A 22,051-nucleotide genomic window follows, 5' to 3' on the forward strand; every position below is an offset into this window, starting at 1 on the left:
TACATGCGTTGACAAGGTTACATCCCAAGATCGTGTGTTTACCTGAGGTGTTGACAGACTTTTCATTGCTCTCTAGTGAGGAGGGTTTTTTCTTGCCAATATTCATCAGATTACTGAACATCAAGCCTGCGCCATATTTCTTCTTCACTATGGAGACAAAGAAGGAAACAATATTTTCTGCTGTCAAATCTCAGTGTCACTGCACTGCACCTGATTTGTCATGCACATGCACTGTTAGTGCAGATCTATAAAACCTAGATGCTGGTTCAGTTTTAATCTAAATTTGGTCTGTAGTAACATTTTATTTCCATCTTTCCCAAAACTTAGTAGTCCTTAACATCAATTATTACTAAAACAAAACAGTAAAGTTAATATAAACGGAGATATCAGTAAGGCTGAGATATTATTTAAATGTTAATGAGGTAGTGAAAGAAGCAACATAAGGAAAATCTCCTGATGTCACTCACCATCTTTGTTTTCTGGAGTTTCAGCATGACTGTCTGTGCTGCTGCCGCTCTCTGAAGCCCCTGAATGTCTCTCACTCAGCTCTCCCTGTGTGGTCACATCTACATTTTAGCCATTTTGAAAGTAATGTTGTTCAAAATGTACAAACAAAATGGGCAGGGACAAAAACTTGTGACTTATCAAAGTTTCCTACGTCTGCTGCTGCAATATGTCTGAACAACAACGAGGACAAGGAAAGTAGATTCATTTACCTTTGTGCAAATAAGTCTTGGAGAGTCAGATGCAGAATGTTGGGTGTCACAGTTTTCAGCTGGTTTGGGACTAATCTCCTGAATCACCTAAAGCATAAAAAGAGATGTGCACAATTTGTAAAGAAATGTATGAAAATCATTATTAAAAGTTACATAGTGAAACCCTGAAATTTGTCACCTTCAGCCACTGCTCGGTCTGTTCTTTGCTTTGCAGGCCTAGCACGATGGCCTCCCCTCCAACTGGCTGGATTTTCAGCTTGTGCTCTTTTCTCTTCAGCTGCTTCTCTTTGTAGACCACGCTGCAGCCCAGCAGACTCACATCCAGTAGAGGCGTCTGCTCCTTGGAGCTCTTATAGCACTAAGAGAAGCAGAGATAACATGGTAACACAATCCCATGAGGGCTGACGAGAAGCCTCAGGTAAACAGTTTAACCTAAACTGTAATACACACACCATGACGGCCTGTTTGTGGGCTGCCTCCTGGGCTGCGTTGCTGCTTTAAAGTAAATAACTTTTCCCAATTAAAAGCTAATTCCAGTTAAACTGCAAACTCTATTATGTGTAAAAAAAAATCTATTACTGTGAAGCAAATTACAGTAAATTTTGTTATAACAGCACCATTCATAATATATAATATATGATACATAATCTTAAAGTTGCATTATGTAACTTTAACTTAAAAAATGTGCATTTTTGACTTGCGATGGCATAATGACATTTCTTCTCTTAATTCCTAAAGCCAATGTTGCCCATCTGTGCTTTTGAAGCTGAGACACTGCATTTCACTACTTTTGCTTCTTTGACGCTGGATTACATTAAAGCTGAGTTTTCCTGTACGCATCACATCACACACTAGTAACTGGATATCAACATATTGGTTTTTGAATGTGCACTATGGCTGGTTTATCAAAGAAATGGAAGAGGACATTATTGGAGGAAGAGAGAGAAAGAATGAGAGAAAGAGACAGCAAGAAATAAGACATAGTCATCATTGGAATGACTTTTACTGGCTGGAGATAGCTCAGAGTAGAGGAAGGAAGCAAGATGGATGCCATATAAGCTGTCGTTTGGGAGCGATTCTCTGAGAAAATCTGCCAAAGTTCCATAGTGTCTCTGAAGGATTAGCCAACAACCCACATCTTCATTTAGTCCAACTGGCATTTTTAACTTTTGGCAGTTTTTTGTACTTTGAAACAGACTAATGGAGATTAATTTATCATCTCTCATGCATCCTGTCTCTCCAGTTAGTTCAAGTGTTGACTGCAGTAATATCCACTTGGGTTTCTTTGCAGAATGCACCACAGTGTGTCCATAATGGTCACTGTGTTGACAGCCAGTTGTTGGCATATGACAAAGCCATACAGCAAAACACAATAGTCATGTTATGGTCCAGGCTGGAACACTGGTTCTTGGCCTCGGGATGCTGCAGGACAATGACGGCTCCAGGAATCAGTCGATTTACCATCAAAAATCAGTCAAAGGCTGTTTTAATGTTGCTTTAATAATTACAATTATTTTACCTTGATCCATATGACTTTTTCTTAGTGGTTTTTAAAAAGTCTTAAAGGGGGAAGAGAAGTCTACAGGCTCTTTACTTGGACCACTTATAAAAAAACTACTGATTGGAAAAAGTTGAGGTTCAGGGTAAAGGTTTTTTTTTAGAAACATAAGATAATAATACCTCAGCTGTAATTAATAATAATAAAGGAAATAGCTGAATATTCACTCATTAAACCTAATACTACTGTCATTAAGATGTAAAACTTGGAATAAAGCAAGTCAAATTGATATTTCTGGCAAATAAATAAACAAACAGAAACTTCAAAACATGTTAACAATGAGCCAAAAATCCATTTAACTTCTGTGTTTATTTTGGCAGGAAACCTCAGCAGCTTATGTTGTTTCAGTCCCACGCTTTATGTATGAAACAAAGTGCACAAATCACCAAACATTACGCTTTACTGGCAAGAGACACATTTACTTAAGCAATTTATTCACCTATCAGGTTTTTAACTGTGACTCTTTTGAATAAAGATTTCTACTTTGTTAGCCGTGCCACTGTGCAGGAGTTTCCCCCGACACGTCATTCATGCCAGTGACACTTATTTTCTACAGCAATTTAAAAAGTTGAGGCCTTTCATTTGAGCCACAGTGAGTAGAACGACATCCATTAAACTGATTTCTCCTTTTTTAATGACTGTTTCCATAAATAGATTTTTTTTTGTCAGTTATTTATTATATTAAATAGAATTTTACGGTCGGATTTTATGATTTAAGCTAAATCAGACTGTTCATAATGTTCTAAGCAAAAGCTCCTTGGGTCTATTTTACCCACCAACAGACGATGGTCTTTGATGACACAGAGCTGTTTGGCCCACTGGCCGAGCCATTTCTTCCTCCACAGGAAGGCGCAAATGCGAGCATCCTTCATCAGCTCGATAGATGCCTCTGCTGATGGCCACTGATGCTGAGCTGATGGCGACTTCCCCCGTGTTACTTCCTCCTCGTCGTAAGACTCGTATGAGCTGCTGACAGCCTCGCCGTCATCTAAGAAAGAACAGCAATAAGTCAAGTTTAAAGCAACGTGGCGAGAAAAAAAGAAGAAAAAATGAAATGGTGGGGACATTTTCAGACAGATGAATCTGTTGGATGAGTTTGATGGTGTTAATAAAGGTTCATGTCTTATTTTCTAGAATGAAAAGATGATTTTTCTCTGGTGGACAGAAAAAGGATGCAAACTTGGGACGAAAGAAAAAATAATACATTTAAATAGGAAAATGATAAGGTAAAATGAAATGAAACACACTTTATGTACTGAAGATGGGGCTGATTATGATGTATGTTCTGACTGGAAGTTATTTATTTACATGCCATTTTCTGGTCATGCCGCTATCCTCATGCAACTTTTCATTATTTTATTTTTCATTCTCAAATAACTGCAGGCATGCCACACAGACACACAAGTCCTAGCTACCCCTGGTGATAACAGCATAGATCACACTGTCAGAGCTGTGCACTTGCATCCAGGGCCCTAAGAGGAGGCCAGACCTCTCCAGATCTACACAGCATCAAAAGGAAGAGTAAGAAAAGGAAGAAAAATAAAATAGTCAGTCATTTTCTGAACTGCTTAGTCCAGTTAAGGGTCCCAGGGAAGCTGGAGCCTATCCCAGCAATTATTGGGTGAGAGGCAGGTACACCCTGGACAGGTCACCAGTCCATCACAGGGCCAACACGGAGAGACAAACAACCATTACCACTCAATTTCGCTCCTAGGGCCAATTTTAGAGTTACTAATTAACTTAACATGCATGTCTTTGGGTGGTGGGAGGAAGCTAGAGTACCCAGAGAGAACCCACATGTACACAGGGAGAACATGCAAAGGCCACACAGAAAGGCCAACGTTTGAGCCAAAAAATAAAATAGCAAAAAGACAGGGAAAAAAACCCCAAAAAACTACAGATAAGTTTGTAAGAAAAAGAATTCTTCTTTGTCTCTCATAAAACAATAATGCCCTAATTAACTATATGCACCTTTGTGATTATATGATAACATGCAATTTAATATGTTATCATATAATCACAAAGGTGAATATAATTAATAAAACACAAGCATGGGGCAATCAAGAGTAATTTTATACAGCTCTAGTAAACTGACATTTAATCTATAGTGAGTAGCAGTTTTTGTAGGAATACAGAAACTCGGAGGACTTCCATTAATTTGTGTGCTGAAGAACAACAAGCGAGTCAGTCACACTCCACCATTATGTCAGAGTAAAACTGGCTGTAGAAACTCGTCCTGCTGTCTCACTGCTTCATCTGGGACATGAAGCTGTGGTCAATCACAGGCCAGATGAAGAGGAAACCTAGTGAGCAACAAAATCCTGGCAGTGAGGATAATGTGGTGGAGGAATGGGTTAATTTGGGACTTTCACTTTGGCGAGTGGTAATCTGTCCTACTGTTAGTGGCTAGGACATACATGCAAAAAGACTCATTTGATTGGAGGAGTTTAGAACAGCAAGGACAAAGTACAGACTCTTCAGATTGCTGGAGTACTGTAGATTTAGTCTATTTTTAAAAAATGACTTAAATATCTCATTTAGCATTTGGCTTTGTCATTATGACATTCCCAACTACGCTCTGGAGTTTCCAGCTTTCCAGGTCTCGAGACAAACTTTGTGAAAACACTGTAAAAATTTAAAAGTAACAAATCTCTCTCTCTCTCTTTTAAAAAAAAATCTTCCCACTTCTATGTATTTTAGAGGGACTGATGTACATCATAAATGCTTCATTTTGAAATTTATTTTTAAAAATACAACATTAAAGGTGGGCTTGTTTTCCATTCTGGGTGGAGGCTGCTGCCTGCCTTTGGGGACTCTGAGGCCCCTCTTCCTCTGCTGCCAATATGACATGGTGACATTTGCATACCGGTAAATGCACTCATCAACAAATGCATTCACACACATTTTCCTTCATCAACACACCTTCTAATACAGTGCATTAGTGTGTTATGCAGCAGGCTTAATTAACCGCTACTACCGTGAGGTTTTCTTGTAAAAAATTGCTCATGCTGTGGCGGTTGCTGCTGTTTATGTTCTTGCTTTGTCTTCTGGTACAGAATGCGCATGTGACGTCACCACAGCGTTCTCCGCCCAGCTCCTTTTCAAGTCTACACTTATTTTTCTCACTAGCAAACTGTGTTTAATACATGCTGAAAAGAAACATCCTGATCACGAAAAGCTCACAAGAGCAGTGAAGGCGTGACAATAACTTAAATTGTTACAAAATATTGAATAATGAATGACATTCAGGTTTAGATGCGTTGCCGCTGGCTTCGGTCTCAGACATCACTGTTAACTGCATGTTTGGTGGAAGTTCTTACACCTGTCAAAAATCTAAAAATGACTAATCATTAATTGTTAATGCAGCCAATTTACAAACTGATTGATTAAAACTTGAAAGTCTAAAACAATGAGATGAAATCCCCAAACAAAATTCAGGATAAGACTGAGATTAAAAAGATAACAGCCACTTCTGATCCGATGTAAATGGACTGTCGGTCCACCCAAAGTGACAACTTCTCCCACAATTGATGGTGTCTGTGCTCATTCTGTAGAGGTGCTCATGATGGTTCTCTGCTTTGCTTTCTTGCAAACGCCATAGGATGTTTTCTGTCAAATTTCTTCACAATACATCTACTTTTTCTTTTCATTTTCAGGTTTTACCATTTTGCCTCTCCTTTTCTCTCCTCTTTCATTGTTCTCCCTTTCAGGTCCAGAACTAATATGTATTACAGCAACAATCACATAAAAAAAATAAAAAAAAGCACATAATACTTAAGTATCAAGCAAAGCCTCATAGTCAACAAGCTTGATTTTTTTTCATGTCCATGAAACTCCACTCTGCAAATCCTATTTGCTTGCTTAGCTAGGCCATAATAATAGGAATAAGAAGAAGAATAAGAATAAGAATAATGAGAATAAGAATACGAATAAGAATAATGAGAATAAGAAAAAGAATAATGAGAATAAGAATAAGAAGAAAATGAGAATAAGAATAAGAAAAAGAAAAAGAATAAGAATAAGAAGAATATAGGAAAATATTTAAGTGGAAGAAATTCAATAAAATGTTTAAAACTGTTTCTATCAGAGCAGAAAGGTTAAAAAATAAGAAAATTATTTATAAAGCATTTTTATATAATAAAATGTAGCGCAAAGTGCTTTACATTGAAAGCAAAAGAAAGAAAAAATAAACCCCAATACTTTCTCATCACATTCTCCTAACTTAAGAACCAATGAAACACACATATAGAAAAAACAGAACTTGTGTAACATGATGTGTTTATATTATTTATTATTTATTATCTACAGATAATGCAGATTCCCCTTACACTCAGTCGGCTATGTAGCATCTCCACATTTTTTAAAGAGGCCCAGAGTAGAAAAGAAAACAAAGAAACAAAAATAAAAAGTTAGTTGGTTGCAAAATTTTTATGAAACATTCAACCAGGTCTCTTACCATTTACAGCCTCCTCGTAGGGCTGAGCCTCCTCATAGTAACTCTCTGACATGTCTACACTGGCTGAAGCTGGAACTGCAGGCAAAGGGAACGGTTCCCGACCCAACACACCCTAACAATGAGAGAAATATGGAGAGAGATTTTAAAAGAAGTAAAAGTAAACAAAACTTTAATTTCCTCCTTAAATCTACTGTGATTACCATTACCAGATTCTACAGTGAGGAAAAAAAGCCACGAGGAGGTAAAGATCATGCTCACAATCAACTGTATCATAATCATGCACTTACACACATATTTATTAATGTGTTGTTCCTGCAAGCTGAACATGTGGTTAATACAGTAGTCACTTAAGTGTGGAATTCCTCATGTAAACAATCTTTCTTTGACCTGGATCAACTAGAGAGAAACATACTTTCTTTTGGAGAAGAACATCTATGTGACCACGTAAAGGGGAATGAACACATGTATTTGTGTTTTTGTGAGAGGCATGCGTGGGCCCAGTGGCTTTTCATGAAATCAGTCAGTAGTCTGACTTCACTTCTCTCTCTTGTCATCTCCTGTGTGGTAAAGACTGTCTGTCTGCCTTGAACCAAGTGCTTAGCCAACAACAATAAATCATTAGATTTAGTTAGTAAATACATTTAGAGACATACATCATCACAGGAATTTCTTTCAGTTTTCCTTGTTGAAAAGAAAACAAGCAGCAAGTCTTCAAGATTTATCTGAACACACATTTTTACAAACAAACAATAAACTAATTCTTATCCTTTATTTTAATTTGGACATATTAAAAAGTAAAAACTTCAGTCAAGACAGTTTATTTGTATCAATAAAATTGCAAATGTTGGCCAATGTAGTAGAAGTTAACACTTCTGATTCAAGGAACTAAGAGTGCATCCAGAAGTGTAAGAAAGAAAGGGGTCGAACATACATGTTGGTCGACCATTTAAGCAAATCTGGTAATCATCAGGATTTATGATTGATTCTGTCCTGGACTGGTAGCTAATGGCTGTATACCAGTGGTATAATGGAAGTAAGGTAAAATACACTAATCATCTTAAATACAATGACTAATAATAATACTGACTAAGTTTCCCTTTTGCCAACATGTGTCCTAACCAGTCAGGGTGTGGACCATGGACATGTGTAAGAGTCCTTGGGTGTCTGGGTACTGGGATACTGGCCATGAATCCTTTGGGCCTGTGAGTTGTGTGGTGGGGTCTTTGTGGATTGGGCTTGCATCAGATTAGTATCTGGGAAGTTTGGAAGCTGGGTGGACACTTCATACGCACATCTCGTTTAGGCTCTTCTTAAGCATTTGTTTGTATGTGGGGCCAACTGCTGTCCTGCAGTGGGAGGCTGCTACCATAACTCTAGTGTTGTTTCCATATAATAGATATGACCACACTGCAAAAATGTGGCAAGCATACATAAACTGTACATAAAAAGATGGACAGAGCCTCTACGACATCGCCTGTTGGTTTCTGAAGCACTAATTGAGGTTTGTTGGGCAGTTTCCATCACCGCCATCTTGGCAGCATCATGCGTGCCTTATCTCCCGGAAAATACAAAAATAGGAAAAGAGGTGGGGCCAAGATGGGGCTGTGAGCATGGGGTTGGATGACTGACATCAATCAAACTCCGATGTCCCCGTATCTAGAATTAACCCAGAACTAATGGGAGATAACCAGTTTATGTAGGTAGGTGGGTTAAAGCTAAGGTACACTGTTATCTGGCTAATAATCCCGATGCTACACCCTGCCTTCTTGCCACTGGATATCGGAAACCAGTCAATCAAAATGACACGCCCCCAATGATGCCAAATTTCAAGATTAAACAACTTCTAAACCGATGAGTTCTGAAAAAATTTCCACCCCCCACACAGTTGTCATGAAGGAAAACCTAAAATGGGTTTTTGAACCAGACTGTAAGCATGTTCATTTCTGCCAAAAGTTGCCGCTTGGTGATAAGTATCAGCGTAACATCCTTTTGAATGGCCGGATGCAGAATTTCCCATCAGGATGTTGTATTGTGACAAGAAGAGCAATGGTATTCATTTTACTTAGCTGATCACAGTATGTTCACATTTACATGTATTAGTCGGGATGCTTGGCTGCCGTGGTTTGGACAGTCTGCAGCTGTGATTTTTTTAAAATTTTGACTTTCCAACATATAATGAAATGTATTGATCCAGTCTGAACAAAAAAAGAATACATTTACAGCCTTCTCAAGATCCCTAAAATAAATCCTGATCATTTAGGTGGCACTATTTTTTTTTTTTTTTCCTGTTTTACATTCTGGCACCCTCTAACAAAGAATAAATCAGCATCCAACCTGCGTCTTGACTCTTCTCTGAGCTCTCTCCAGCCATTAAAAATCAGTTAGACATTGACCCTTGTGTCATCTTTTGCTGTCACTTTTTGTTCCCCTCATTTCTTCTAAATATGTCTTCTTGTATTTCTGTGTTGATATCCAGCTGCTGGCATGTGATGCGTTTAGGATGAAAGAAAAAAAAAGTTGTGATAAACCAGGAACACTGCAGGGAAATAATGGCTCCAGCAATGAGTACAATGAACATCACTGTGCCACTGTGTGAAAAGCATAGAGTTTTATAGTTGGGAAATAATGTGGTGTTGCTTAAAAATTTGTTTTATTTTCACAAAGTTTAAGAAAAAGGGCGAGAACTACATTTTTACCCTATTAAATGTGTTAATAATCATAAATCGGCTTTGACAACTTCCTGGGAAATCTGGAGTTTGTATAATGATTCAGTATGTACAAAGTGCAGTCATAATTTTTCTACTGAAAGGGTGTTGTTCTTCTTAGGAACTGTGCTTTTGGCTTTTTCTCGAGTCACTTACAAGAAAATGTGTTTTTAGAGATAAAATCTGAGCAACAATCTGTCAGCTCAAGAGTGTATGACTCTGTAAAAGGCTACATGTCTATTACTTCATCAAGCTTCAACACTTTACTTCATAAAAAGCTCTCTAGTATTCATGTACAGTCCCTCTCAGCTCTTCATCAGAAATTTATACCCTGAATAGCATACTTGAGCTCTTCAACCTGTGTGATATCTACAGTGGCAAGAAGAAGATGAGAGATATGCGAGTTTGTTTTGGATACCGTTAACAAATACAATGACATAACGGCTTAAAAATTTCAGATACCTTCAGGAAGATTAAATCTATTCTTTTATTGTGATACAAAGTGATATCAGTAAAGACAGACTTTTACTGAAGGAGGATGCTTTTTACAACCAAGTCTAATGCTTCACTTTTACTTTCTTTTTTAGCACAGACACATCGAACATAAGCCTTTATCAAAGTAGCAAATGTATGCAAACTCTAAACATATCTCACCGCATTAACGTTTTAGGTAAAAGTATTTCCCCTCAGTAAAAGCAAATTAAATCACAGGAGTATAAATCTGAAAATAACTTCAGAAATTGGTGTTTAGAAAGGCTGACTGTATAAATAATAGCAGAGACAAAACCAGTCATAAACTGCAGCCTGTTGGATCTTCTGTGGTATCGATTAAAAACAGAGTTACTGACTCAGCAAACATTTACAGAAAAACAAAACACAAATGAATAAAATGATGAACTCTTCACTGATGTGTGTTGTCAGAGAACCCCTATAGCGCCCAGTCAAACATAAGAATCCCAATTTTGTGAGATTTTCCCACCATATCTTGTTAGCCATCAAACACATTTCCAGTAATGCACAGCAGATGCTGTAAAGCTGTCATAATAACTGGCGTCATGTCGCAGTCTGCACGCAGTCACAGTGACGAAAACTTGTTTGTGTGATTACCCCGCATGCCAGAACATGCAGGAACGGATCCACAAAGACATGCTGGGAACAGAAATATCCCCATACTTGGAGTAAAGGAACATACGTTTCATATTATAGGGTGGTTTAATTTTTCAAAGTGCTAAGTTCAGCAAATTGAACTGTCAGAATCAATATGAGTTACTATTTTCTCCCTTAAGAATGCTGCAGAGTTGTGCTAATGTAGGCAGAAATATACATAAATTGGATTTTTTTTTGCAGTTTGATTAATTAATTAATTCATTCATTCATTTTCTGAACCGCTTAATCCAATTCAGGGTCGCGGGGAACTGGAGCCTATCCCAGCTGGCTTTGGGCGACAGGCAGGGTACACCCTGGACAGCTCGCCAGTCCATCGCAGGGCCAGTTTGATTAATTGATCAAGTAGAAATGCTCAAAGTTCTGTGACATTTTTATAAAACTCAGAGAAGATTAAGATCTTTTATGAAGACAGCTTGGCTTATCTACAGTAATATAGAGAAAGAACTTGGCCCTAAGTTAGCATGAAGTCAAACCAAACACTATTTTTGTCTGCTCTGTCTAAAGGACATTGTTCCGGAAGTCTTGTGGTTTGTTCATTTTTAACTTTGTGAATCTAAGTCGTGGTTCCACGTTACATTTAGAAAGAAAATGCTCTTGTTGAGTGTTATAAATAAACCATTCTTGATCTTTTTATGCATTTATAACTGCTATTATCTTATAAAGGACACCATATTATGCTGTTTCCATAAACACTTGAATATTCTCATAATTCCTGAAATAAGATGATGATCGGATTTTTGGTTTGCATGTAAAGGAGTGTCCTGATTATCATTTCATCCAAGCTTCGTATTGGTATAATCAAACTGATCCTCAAACAGTAACTCATAACATAAGAGAGAAATAAGGGTGTACATAGCTTTCCATGCATGCCTTTTGCATTTTGGCTTGATTTTCTGTTTAATAATTAATATCAGGGTATAATATGTCATGTAAAGCGGTTCATTTGGGTTTGCTGTTATTTATTTAAGACTTGGAAAGGACTAGCTCATATATGTTTAACTAAAACTGAAAGAATATGTGCTTTTTTTCATTACATGACTGCACTTCAACCTTACCCATAACCACTACTTACCCAAACCTTAAGACTTGTTTACACCATAAAATGTAATGATTGAAATTACAAAGAAATTTTGTTTGCTGCCACTTAAAGACACATCCATTTCAATGTGCCTGCAAATACATTTCAAACACACACACACACTCAAGAAATTTTATAGTAACAGAAAAAAAAAAGAAAACAGTAAAGACATCTGCTGTTAATTAAAAGAAAAAGTTAGGCATTCCAAAAGAGCAGCAGCAGCAGAAGCAATCCCCCTGACTGCCCACCCACTCTTATCTCCACTTTTTTTTTTCCTCTTTCCATTTCCATTTCACTCATCTTCACTAAGCTAATGCTCCTTGTTGTGTGTAAAAGGGCTGTCGTGGGGGTAATGCGAGGAAAGGAATGTGTACTTTTTACCCTAAGAAGACTTCAATCTCTTCAGACATTTCTTAGACACTTAAGCTCCTTCCTGTCACTCCTCTCTTACACACACACATGTACACACTCACCACAGAAACGTCGACCAGACGGAATGGACTGAAGAGTCAGAGCATAAATAACAAAGCAAGAGGGTGGTCAGGGGAAGAATATGGGTGTGATGGAGGGGCTTTGAATGGAGAGTGGGAAAAAAGAGCCCACAAAACTGAGCAGTCAGAGCAACATGGAAAATCCCTGGTTCCCATGCCAAGAATCTGCCAGTGCAAAACACACACACATACACACAGTGTATCACAGTGAAATTCTGCAGGGTGCTCAGAGGAAAAGAGAAGGTAGTGATAAAAATTATCAATGCAACTTGGCTTGGGAAAGCAAGACTCAGGAGAGATCCTGGCCTTTTGTACTGCTCTGCATTACTTCTTAGAAAGTGGTACGAGTGAAAATCTAGCAGGAACGAGGCAGTGCGGTCCAGCTGTCCCACAGGAGACAGAAAGAGAAAGAAAAAACTCACATGACCCAGCCTGTGCGTATGTATTTATCTTCTATTATTTTGCTTTCTTGGTAACAGTTTGACCTCTAAACCCTTTATATTCTTCTCTCCAAATTTTCCTGAATCTAAGGGTATAAACTTTTATATATAAACAAGTTGAAATAAACTATATGTAAATCTAAACTATAAGAAAATCCACAAGAATGAAATTGAACAACTCTTTTCAAACAGGCTATATTCAAAAGGACACACAATCATGAATAATTCAGCATAAACGCCTGCTAGCCAATCGCACTGCGGTTATGGTAATGACCAGTTGCTAGCAGCCACATTACCACTTGGAGTGCATGTCAACAGTTTTCCTTTTCCTGCCTGACGCTTGCAAGCAGCGCAGCGGCTATCTATAGTCCAGCTCTATTTTCAGACCATGCAGACAGGACAGAGTGGAAGCTTTTATTTACCACGTAGTCCAAAGGGAAAAAATGGTTAATCTACATTCAAGTCACACAAATAATCACTTGGGAGCCTTATTTAGCAAGAATAGAGGTCCTGCTTGGAGAGATTATGGAAGCACCAGAAAGCCTGGGAACCAGCCGAGATACCCATGGAGAGAATGCCACCCTCAGTCTGGAGGACAGAGAGAGCCAGGCTGGCTGGGTGAGAGTGAAGGTGGAGGAGAGCTGGTTCACTTTGGAGCGGGATTTTCTTCAAAGTTATTGTGACTATTTCCAGGCTCTCTTCCATTCTGGGATGAGAGAGAGCAAACAGGAAGAGCTCCACCTGAAAGGTGGAGTCCACGCAAGGGGTTTCCTCATTGCCCTCGCTGTCTGCAGGGGAGAGAGTCCCAGCATCGGTGACCCAGATGAGCTTGTAGAAGCTGTAGAGTGTGCTGCTTTTCTTCAGGTTGCATGTTTAGTCCAGCATCTTTGTGATATCATTGACTCGAATAACTGCCTCTTGCTTTACCACGCAGCTGCCATCTTTGGAGTGCAGAAATTGCTTCACCATGCTGCTCTCTTTCTTTGTGATGCTTTCGATGACCTCAAGGAAGCAGCAGAAAGCGCCATCCCAGAGGAGCTGCTGCAATATTCTCAAACGCTGTCTCCTGCAACTTATGTTGCCATAGGTACCCATTCTCCTTCAATGGAGCTGCTGCATGACTCATTCAGGATTGTTTGCTTCCTTGATGAAAAAGAAGGAGAGTGGAAGCATCTGACAAACCTCCCAACCCTTTGTAGCACCTCCATGGCTGGTGTGGCAGTGCTGGACAATCGATTGTACATAGTAGGGGGAGTTTATGGTTATGGTAAAGACACAGTGGATGGAAGCTTCTGCTACAACCCTGATTCAGGGATTTGGACTGCACTTCCAGGTCCCCAGCAACCAAGATATGATTTTACCCTGCTTGGGCATGACGGCCAACTCTATGCTATTGGTGGAGAGGTCCAAAAAAGAACAATTTCAACAGCAGAGAGGTATGACGCTGCAAAAGGAGAGTGGAAATTTATACAACATGCACCAACACCTGTTGCATCTGCAGCTTGTGCTGTTGCACGTCGAAGAATGTTTGTTTGCTTCTGGAAACCACCAGATACCACAGACATTTATGAATATGTACCTCTGAAAGATGAGTGGAAGCTTGTGACAACGATGATAAAACCTCAAAGCTACGGCCACTGTATGGTTGCGCACAGGGATAATTTGTATGTGATGCGCAATGGGCCATGTGATGACTTTCTACGCTGCCTGATGGACTGTTATAACATCACAACAGGCCAATGGACAGCCTTGCCCGGTCATTACATCAACAGCAAGGGGGCGCTGTTCACTGCAATGATAAGGGGCGACTCTGCCTTCACAGTGAAACACATGTTAACACTCGAGTACACAATCACTGCTGATGGGTGGAAGCCTCGTAGGCAGATGAAGGGATTTCCAAAAAGTGGCTCACTGTGGACATGTTTACTCAGACTCCCTAAGACTGGACCAGTTCAACCGCAATTAGATGTGGAGGAGAAGGAAGGAGAAAAGTCCCCACAGGACACATCTGAAGCAGGGCCGGATTAAAAGTGCACAGGCCCCTGGGCCCAAAGTGTTCCAGGGGGCCCATTCCCCACCACAACATTTTGAAAATTGTGAATGATACACTGTGAAACAACATTTCTAACATCTCTCAGCCAATGGTATCAATAGAAAGACACTAGACACTGTGGTGTAACTATCTGGCTTTTTTTTGTACATTTTGTTTCATGTCCAAACTGCTGGTGTTTGCCCCACATGGGCCCCACATGGGCCCCAAGTGGGCGTGGGCCCCTGGGCCAGTGCCCATAATGTCCATTGGGTAATCCGGCCTTGATTTAAAGGATCTGTAGATGCCTTACAGCACTTCTGAAGTTACTGCATGACTTGAAAACATTGCAAAGTAAACATAAAGGCCCATTTATGCTGGACTAACGCGGACTCCACATTTACACGCGGAATTTGGTCCATTTTCTGGAGCCTTGCAGATCCATCCTTTGACGCAATACCACCAGATCCCTTGGGGTCAGTGTTGAGCATTAAAGCCAACATGTGACCAGCTAAAGGAACAAACCAGGGAAGAAGAGAATTACAAATTGACGATAGCAACTGTAGAGATGAAAAAAAGCTTTTAATGAAAGGCTGTGTGAGTTTGTTGGGCATGTTGAATAGTTAGAAACAACTTTGTAGCTGTGCATTACTGCCATCAACCAGCATCTCAAACCAACTTTAAAACACGGATGTGAACTCTGAGCTCAGCACTGCCCACTAGTGGATGAATTGCCAGAACAGCCATGGCGACGGAAAAGACACATGGAAGTATGAGGGCATTGTTGTATGACAAGATTTGAAACAGATACTGCTCAGAATAAAAAAAAAATGCTGGCTGATGTTGAAGGTTGCAAACTGACTGAACACATTCATTTTTACATGCACCTATCTTTGCACACACACTTATACACAAGTGCTGACTCAGCATTTGTTCTGATTAGCAACAGCTGCTACTGTAGTTTATACAAGAGGAGGCTGCTGTGCATGTGTGTTAGCATGTGTGTGAGTATGAGAGAGAGAGAGAGAGTAAAGTTCAAAGCCATTGATAGGATGCTTTAAACCTCTCATTGTCTCCCTTTTCCCTGAAGTTGCAGTGGGTAATTTCAGGATTTAACAGTCTCAGTCAACATATCACAGCTTCTCTCACCTCTCCTTCAGTGGCACATGAGTATTTTAATACACTCATGTATGGCTTCAGGTTTATCAGAAAATGTTTTAACCTGAAGAGTCTCAGAATGCTGTTGTTAAGCAGAGTTTTATTAGACTGTTTCAGTTTGTTTAATGTAATTTCAATGCTAAAAGATGCTTAGTGATGCTAATATCTGTTCTCTAACACAACTCCATAATACTGTCAGTTACATTTAAACTAAAATTTGTTGTTAAGGTCATTTTGCATACAATAAGGTATCAGCTACTGAATGTTATATTTGATTTTATTGGATTCATCAGTCCAACTCGAGTCATTTATCCTGTTAATGTTTCAGGCAAGGTGGAACAGCCTCAAAAAGCTGTAGATTTTAAATCACTGCATGTTAATCCACTGTGACAGCAAAGAGGTAATAAGAACTTACTGTTCTGGGGGGTGGCAGGTCAGGAAGGCTCTTCTGTGGCACAGGGATGTATTTAGCCGCTTTTCCGTTGACCATGACATCTGTTCGGTCATCTAGGTCATAAAAGCAGAGAGGAGGGTCAGTGCATGGGAGGAATTTTGAATCTTATACAGATTATTGTAATTACAAGTGATAAACCGGATAAGTGGTACATCATCCAAATCTATATTTAATCTATTTTTTATAAAGCACTATCTCCAAACGTCCATCTGGTCTCCTATTCAGGTCTGCTTCCTGGTTTCCTTGTTGAGTACAAATCTTTCTTTGTTAAATCACAGATACCACATAATTCAAGTCATGTAGAAGCATTTTGTCTGGTAGCAATGACCGCATTATACAAAACAAACATAACCACAGTACTCATTTAAGAAAATTGGAAAAGGCGTTGCACACAAGCTATAAGAATTATGACTTTCACTGGACTTCACAATGGCCCATATTTATATAGTTGGCCTCGCCAGATGTCGACTGCTGGAAGAAGAAATTGGTAGTTTATTTCAGACAGCTATCTCCTCTCTTTTCATTGTCTCTCTGCTATGGTTTTCCAAATATCTCTTAAAGAAAATAAAAATTGCCACAAAGTAGCGTAAATGCTAAAAAGTAACTTATATATATAAAAATAGGATAGATATTTTTTCTATGTCTGGAATGATAATGGGTGCAGCTAAAGTATTCTTAAGTGTTAATAGATATGGCAGGTTTTCACTAGCAATACAATGGACCACATATCTTTTTATCAACTCAACTCATCTTTATTTATTGAGCACTTTAAAAGCAATCAAGATTGGCCGAAGTGCTGCACATACATCAGGCATTTAACTTCCCTAAAAAGATGTTCAGGGCAATCATTCTTATGTATTTCTGTTAATTATGAAGCTACAATTAAGCACCACGTTCATTAGTGAGCTTTAAACGCTCAGTTATCCTTTTCACTCACCCTGCTGCAAGTCTCTGCAGACTGTAGCCATATGCAGATTTCAAAACAGAAAGTCTCATCATGAGTAAAAATAGCAAGACCTCTGTTATGCCTTATGGTGTTAAGCCAAAAGTTCATAATATATTTTATTGTCTTACCTGGTTAACCTCAGGCTAAGAGAGTGTGTTGATGACCATATTAATGACATGAATATAGCTCTTTCTCTGAACTTCTAGCATCTGGTTTTTGCTTGTACATCAACGAACACAGGAAAACCAGAATGTATGTGTGATCCAATAATTTCCTCTCTCTGGCTTGTTGCAGGAAAGTTAGTGACTGTGTTGTTCAGTACATACAGCAAAACTTTCAGTCATGTACCAAGCTGTAGATATGTGTCTTTTGATATCATCACAATGAAAAGGAACAAGCTGCACTGACCTGCAGTAAATACAAAGCGTGAAGATTCCCACATGACATTGAGTATGTAACAGCACTGAGATAATCAGATCTAAGATATCAGACTGTTTTTCAAGAGCAAAACTTTATTACAAAAGAAGAATAATTGTGACACCAAACTTCTTATTTTCACCTGTCAGATTTCCTTCAGTCTCTGTGGAAGACATTGTGTGGCTTTGCAAGCATCACTACAGAAAATACGTGCTAAGACTGGTTCTCATTCAAACCGCATTTTTTATCACCGTCCAAACAAAACAGGTCAGTCTCACATGGTGAGGAGCTTCGGAGAAACAGGCAGGAAATGGTGGGTGGGAGGAGGGGGGCTGAGGAGGAGGACTGCTGCTTGTAGCAGCTTATCTTTTCTGGTATTCATTTGAATCTCAATTGAGCTTGAGATCAGATAGCATAACAAGCAAGTACAGTTCGACCCTTTGGACAAACACAAAACTAAATCAAAGGGCTTTTTTGTTACTGTTTTCTTGGTATTTAAATAACATGCATGCTTCATGAAAATAGAGTTCATAGCCGTCATACCATATCTGACGCGGTGAGATTACATTTATCAGAACAGAATGAATGTTGTGGATGGCTAGAAGGAACTAAGGCAAACATCACTGAACTGAACATTTAGATACAAATATGTGGCGCATCGCTAGAGAACATGTGAGTAAATGTAGACTTCTGTTGCTTGGTTATGAAATATAACTCAACCTCACATTTAAAATCAAATAACAAAGAACAACCTAAACTAATTACTCTTGAGCCATTGGACCTTCTCCTTATTTTTGGGCAGATATATTTAAAGCTGGTAATGTTGAAAGTAGGTAATGTTGGGGAGCTTGCAAGATCTGAAAGTAGCACCCTGTCTTGGCTCCTCCTCCCTCTGGTTTTGCTCCTTGCATGATCCAAGGCTTCTTTCTTACCTCCACCAAGGAGGTTATGTTTTTACCGGTGTTTATTTGTTTGTCTTTAAGATAACTCAAAAAGTGATGGACGGATTTTAATTAAATTTTCGCTTGTTTTTGGAAATGTGGCAAATAAACTGCGCCGGGTCGCAAAATCCTAGCCTAAATGCTTTAATTGGTCAGGGTTTTTACAGATTTACAGTAAACTGAGGGGTCTAACTATTAGGGCTGGGCGATTAATTGGATTTTTATCTCAATTACGATCTGAGTTTTTAACGATCATAAAATTAAAAGGCTGCGATTGTTTTTCTCTTTGCAGTTTCCTCTCCTGCTGTCTTCAGTTGCTTATCGAGCATCACTGGCATTGCAGTGCTGTGCTGTAAACTCCTTGTGATGGCCAGACCAATGGCCACACATATAAAGGCGGTAAAAGCACCACATTGTCAGTTTTCTTGATATTTAAACTTAGTTTAAATGCTTTGGTTTCTTTTTGTTAGCGCGCACATTAAGGAGCCACTGTATTTTCAACTGTTTGCGTTTTGGTTAATCTTGTTTCTTTTTACTGGTGCTGAAGGGATTAGCTTGGGCATTGGGGGGCAGGAGTGTGCACAGGAGGGAAGCCAGTGAGCAGGAAGTGCCACGGGCCTTTGGGAAGACCACATCTTCAGAGGGGGAGATTAAAAGTTTAGTTTAGTTTCTTCAAATGTTTGTTCATTTTCTTTCCCATTTTTGAGTAGTTTGGGTTTACCTTTTGTTAGTAGTTTTGTTAAGAATAATTGAGCTAACAGTTAGGTTCTGTTTCTTTGTCTAGTTTGTTAGTATGTTTAATGTGTTACCCCATATGTTTTGTAACTGGTCTGATCAGCCAGTATTTAAGTTCTCCTTTGTTTGTTGTTTGTCAGGTCAGTATGTTTTTGTGTTATGTCGATTATGTTCCCTAATCTGTTAGTTTAGTTATTTTCAGACTTTGATTTAAGTTTTGCTTAGTTGACCTCTTTTAAAGACCTAATTCATTTATATTGTTTGGGCAAATAAAACCCTTTTCTTTTGAAGGCATCTGTGTTCCTCTTCCTTCACCAGCTTGGTCCCTCACACTCCTCCCACAGCCGCTTTGGTTTCATTCAGACACTGTTGCCAACTTGGCGAGTTCTTTTTTTTTTTGTTAAAAGCGACTAGCAACAAATCTAGCAACTTTTACTGGAGTTATTAGAGACTTTTCTGGTGTTTTGGCGACTGATTTGAAGGCACATATTGTTCTGCAGTTACTGTAAGGAACAAGCAGCGGGAGCCTCTCCCCGTCCTAAAGCACTCCCAGACGGCCAGTCTCAGTCGGCTCCAGCTGCAGGTCAATGTAGAATAATTGCAGTAGGTTGTGGAAGTTCACTCCAACATAGTTTACACCATTGTCAGTGAGAACTAGCTGCAATATTTTTGTGTAAACGCTCACGTAGTTTGGTGGGTTAAACACTGTAATATCCCTCCGTTACGGGGCGTCCCCATAGCAACGCTTTAATCAACTGGTTCAGATCAGCTGTCTTGTAACAGGTGAACGAGAGAAACGCGCTGTAGGCTGACAGCGGTTGTTTGGTATAAAACGTACATCCAGGCCAACTTGAAATAGTTCCTATACTTCAGCAAATGTTGTAGAAAAAAAAAATACAAATTTGTTATAAAATATTTACTGTGTGGGACCATGGTAAAAGTGGATTACACAACTGTTACCGTGTGTTAGACGGTTATAATGCTTGACGCGGAGTCGTGAACACCACGACGCGCAACGTTGTTTAAGCCTTACTTATTTATCTATTCAGTTTACATCAGTATTTGCACTTTGTGAAGACAAAGCTTCATGTTATTTGTTTTTTTTTTTCCTAAAATATGTGGAATCCTAAAGACATTTTTTTTAAAGTCACAGTTTAATGTTAAAAAAAAATTCATGTTGTTAAAGATAAAAGGATAATCGTGTTAAATAATCGAGATCTAAATTTCAGTCAAAATAATCATGATTATAATTTTTGCCATAACTGAGCAGCCCTACTAACTATAGTTTCCAGTTTTACAATATTAATGTAAAATAGCACTGAAACCAAAAGTACAGCAGATGGAAATGTAAATGGGCTTGCATATATTTGATCATAAGCCAAAATATGTCCAAAGCTAACAATTGTCTATTCACAGGTGACATAACTGGAAAAATCAGGAGAAAGCTCTGAAAGGAAGAATATCTGTCAACGGCACTTGAGTCTTGATTAAAGTTGTGAAAATTACAGGAAAACTTTGACCTTTCATGGATAAAAAAATGTTATACAGTGTCATAGGTGATCATTTTACCATAAAAAATATGTGCATATCATATCATTAAAATGTCACTAAGTATGTTTTTGGGGAAAAAATTGTTACAAAGTGGTACATCTCAAAGGAACATCTAAAACATCATACCTTTGTTATCTTTGTCCTTCCCAGTAACGACAACTTTATTCATGTAGATATACTCCTCATCAGCACCTGCATGAGAGAATGCCAACAGTGGTTAACAGGTTGAAGAGGAAAAAAAAAGCTCAGCTGAAACCATAGAAGTTTCCAGACAAACAAATAGTTAGGTGTTAAACCTAAAACAGACCTCAAACGGGTCTGAAAGATTTGGCAGTGGAAAATGCTACATAGACTGCGAAAGCAGCATCTTGTCAAAGTGAAAACCTGTCCTGAATCTTTCTTACAGTTCCATCTCACCTCAGCTTATCTCTAGCTTACAAAATCACTGTCCATACTTGTAGTTTGCGTTCTGTTGCCCAACAACCCTCAAAACTCCCACCAAGCTTTATCTTCATACCCTCCATTTAGGCATTTGTCGATTATTCTAAGAAATGCAGAATTAGTTTTGTCAAACACAAATGCTGCATCTGTCAGGATACGACGGAGAGAGACCAACTGGCTAGTCACCAATACACATCAGCTGTTGATAGAGTGATGGTATACAAGTGGACACAGTACAGGTACGATTCATGCTAAATGACATAAAAGTTGTAAAATTATGACTATTTATGTTAAAGTTTAATCTTATTTTAGTGAAACAATGTCAAATCCCATTATCTGTCGGCCTCTATGAAGACAGCAATGCTCTGAAAGTAAGAATACCAGTGACAAAAACCACAGACAGTTTGTTTTCTTGGTGTATAACAGGGGAGTATTGCAACATTATGCAATCATAATCCTTTTAAATCCAATGAAATCAAACTTCTATCCACTGTAGCAGCTGAAACACCTTAAAACTGGTGGAATATCCACACAATGTGACTATTTTGCTTTTATTGTTCCTGTAAATCCCCTTGTAGTACAAGGTGAGAAAATCTCAAGCCACCTTAGTGCCAAACAAACTTTCAGGATGTTTGTCGAAAAATCCAGGATTAAAGAGGGAGCTTCAACCAAACAAGTAAGCCATTGTGCAGAGATGGGATCAGTACTGACACCCACTCTGACTGTGGCAAGCATTCATCAAACAATACTCAGAGAAGTCCTTGCTTG

The 22,051-nt window shown here is 38.9% G+C and overlaps 2 protein-coding genes across 2 annotated transcripts in view; one reads left to right on the forward strand and one right to left on the reverse strand.

The window, feature by feature from the left end:
• afap1l2 (actin filament associated protein 1-like 2) overlaps positions 1 to 22,051 on the reverse strand; it is a 42,907-nt gene that overhangs the window by 6,167 nt on the left and 14,689 nt on the right. Inside the window, exons 3-10 of the mRNA XM_079260932.1 lie at positions 20,969 to 21,034; positions 16,214 to 16,305; positions 6,731 to 6,842; positions 3,051 to 3,262; positions 895 to 1,074; positions 717 to 803; positions 468 to 552; positions 43 to 147 (exon numbers count right to left, since the gene is read on the reverse strand). Of these exons, the coding sequence (XP_079117058.1) occupies positions 43 to 147; positions 468 to 552; positions 717 to 803; positions 895 to 1,074; positions 3,051 to 3,262; positions 6,731 to 6,842; positions 16,214 to 16,305; positions 20,969 to 21,034 (939 nt within the window). The remainder of the gene's footprint in view (positions 1 to 42; positions 148 to 467; positions 553 to 716; positions 804 to 894; positions 1,075 to 3,050; positions 3,263 to 6,730; positions 6,843 to 16,213; positions 16,306 to 20,968; positions 21,035 to 22,051) is intronic.
• LOC306771661 (kelch repeat and BTB domain-containing protein 13) lies at positions 13,018 to 15,775 on the forward strand. Its single transcript, XM_079260933.1, has one exon. It carries the CDS (start codon positions 13,137 to 13,139, stop codon positions 14,637 to 14,639), a length of 1,503 nt encoding a protein of 500 aa, XP_079117059.1. The 5' UTR covers positions 13,018 to 13,136; the 3' UTR covers positions 14,640 to 15,775.

This window comes from Telmatherina bonti (assembly GCF_933228915.1).
Source record: "Telmatherina bonti genome assembly, chromosome: 21".
Taxonomy (NCBI): Eukaryota; Metazoa; Chordata; class Actinopteri; order Atheriniformes; family Telmatherinidae; genus Telmatherina; species Telmatherina bonti.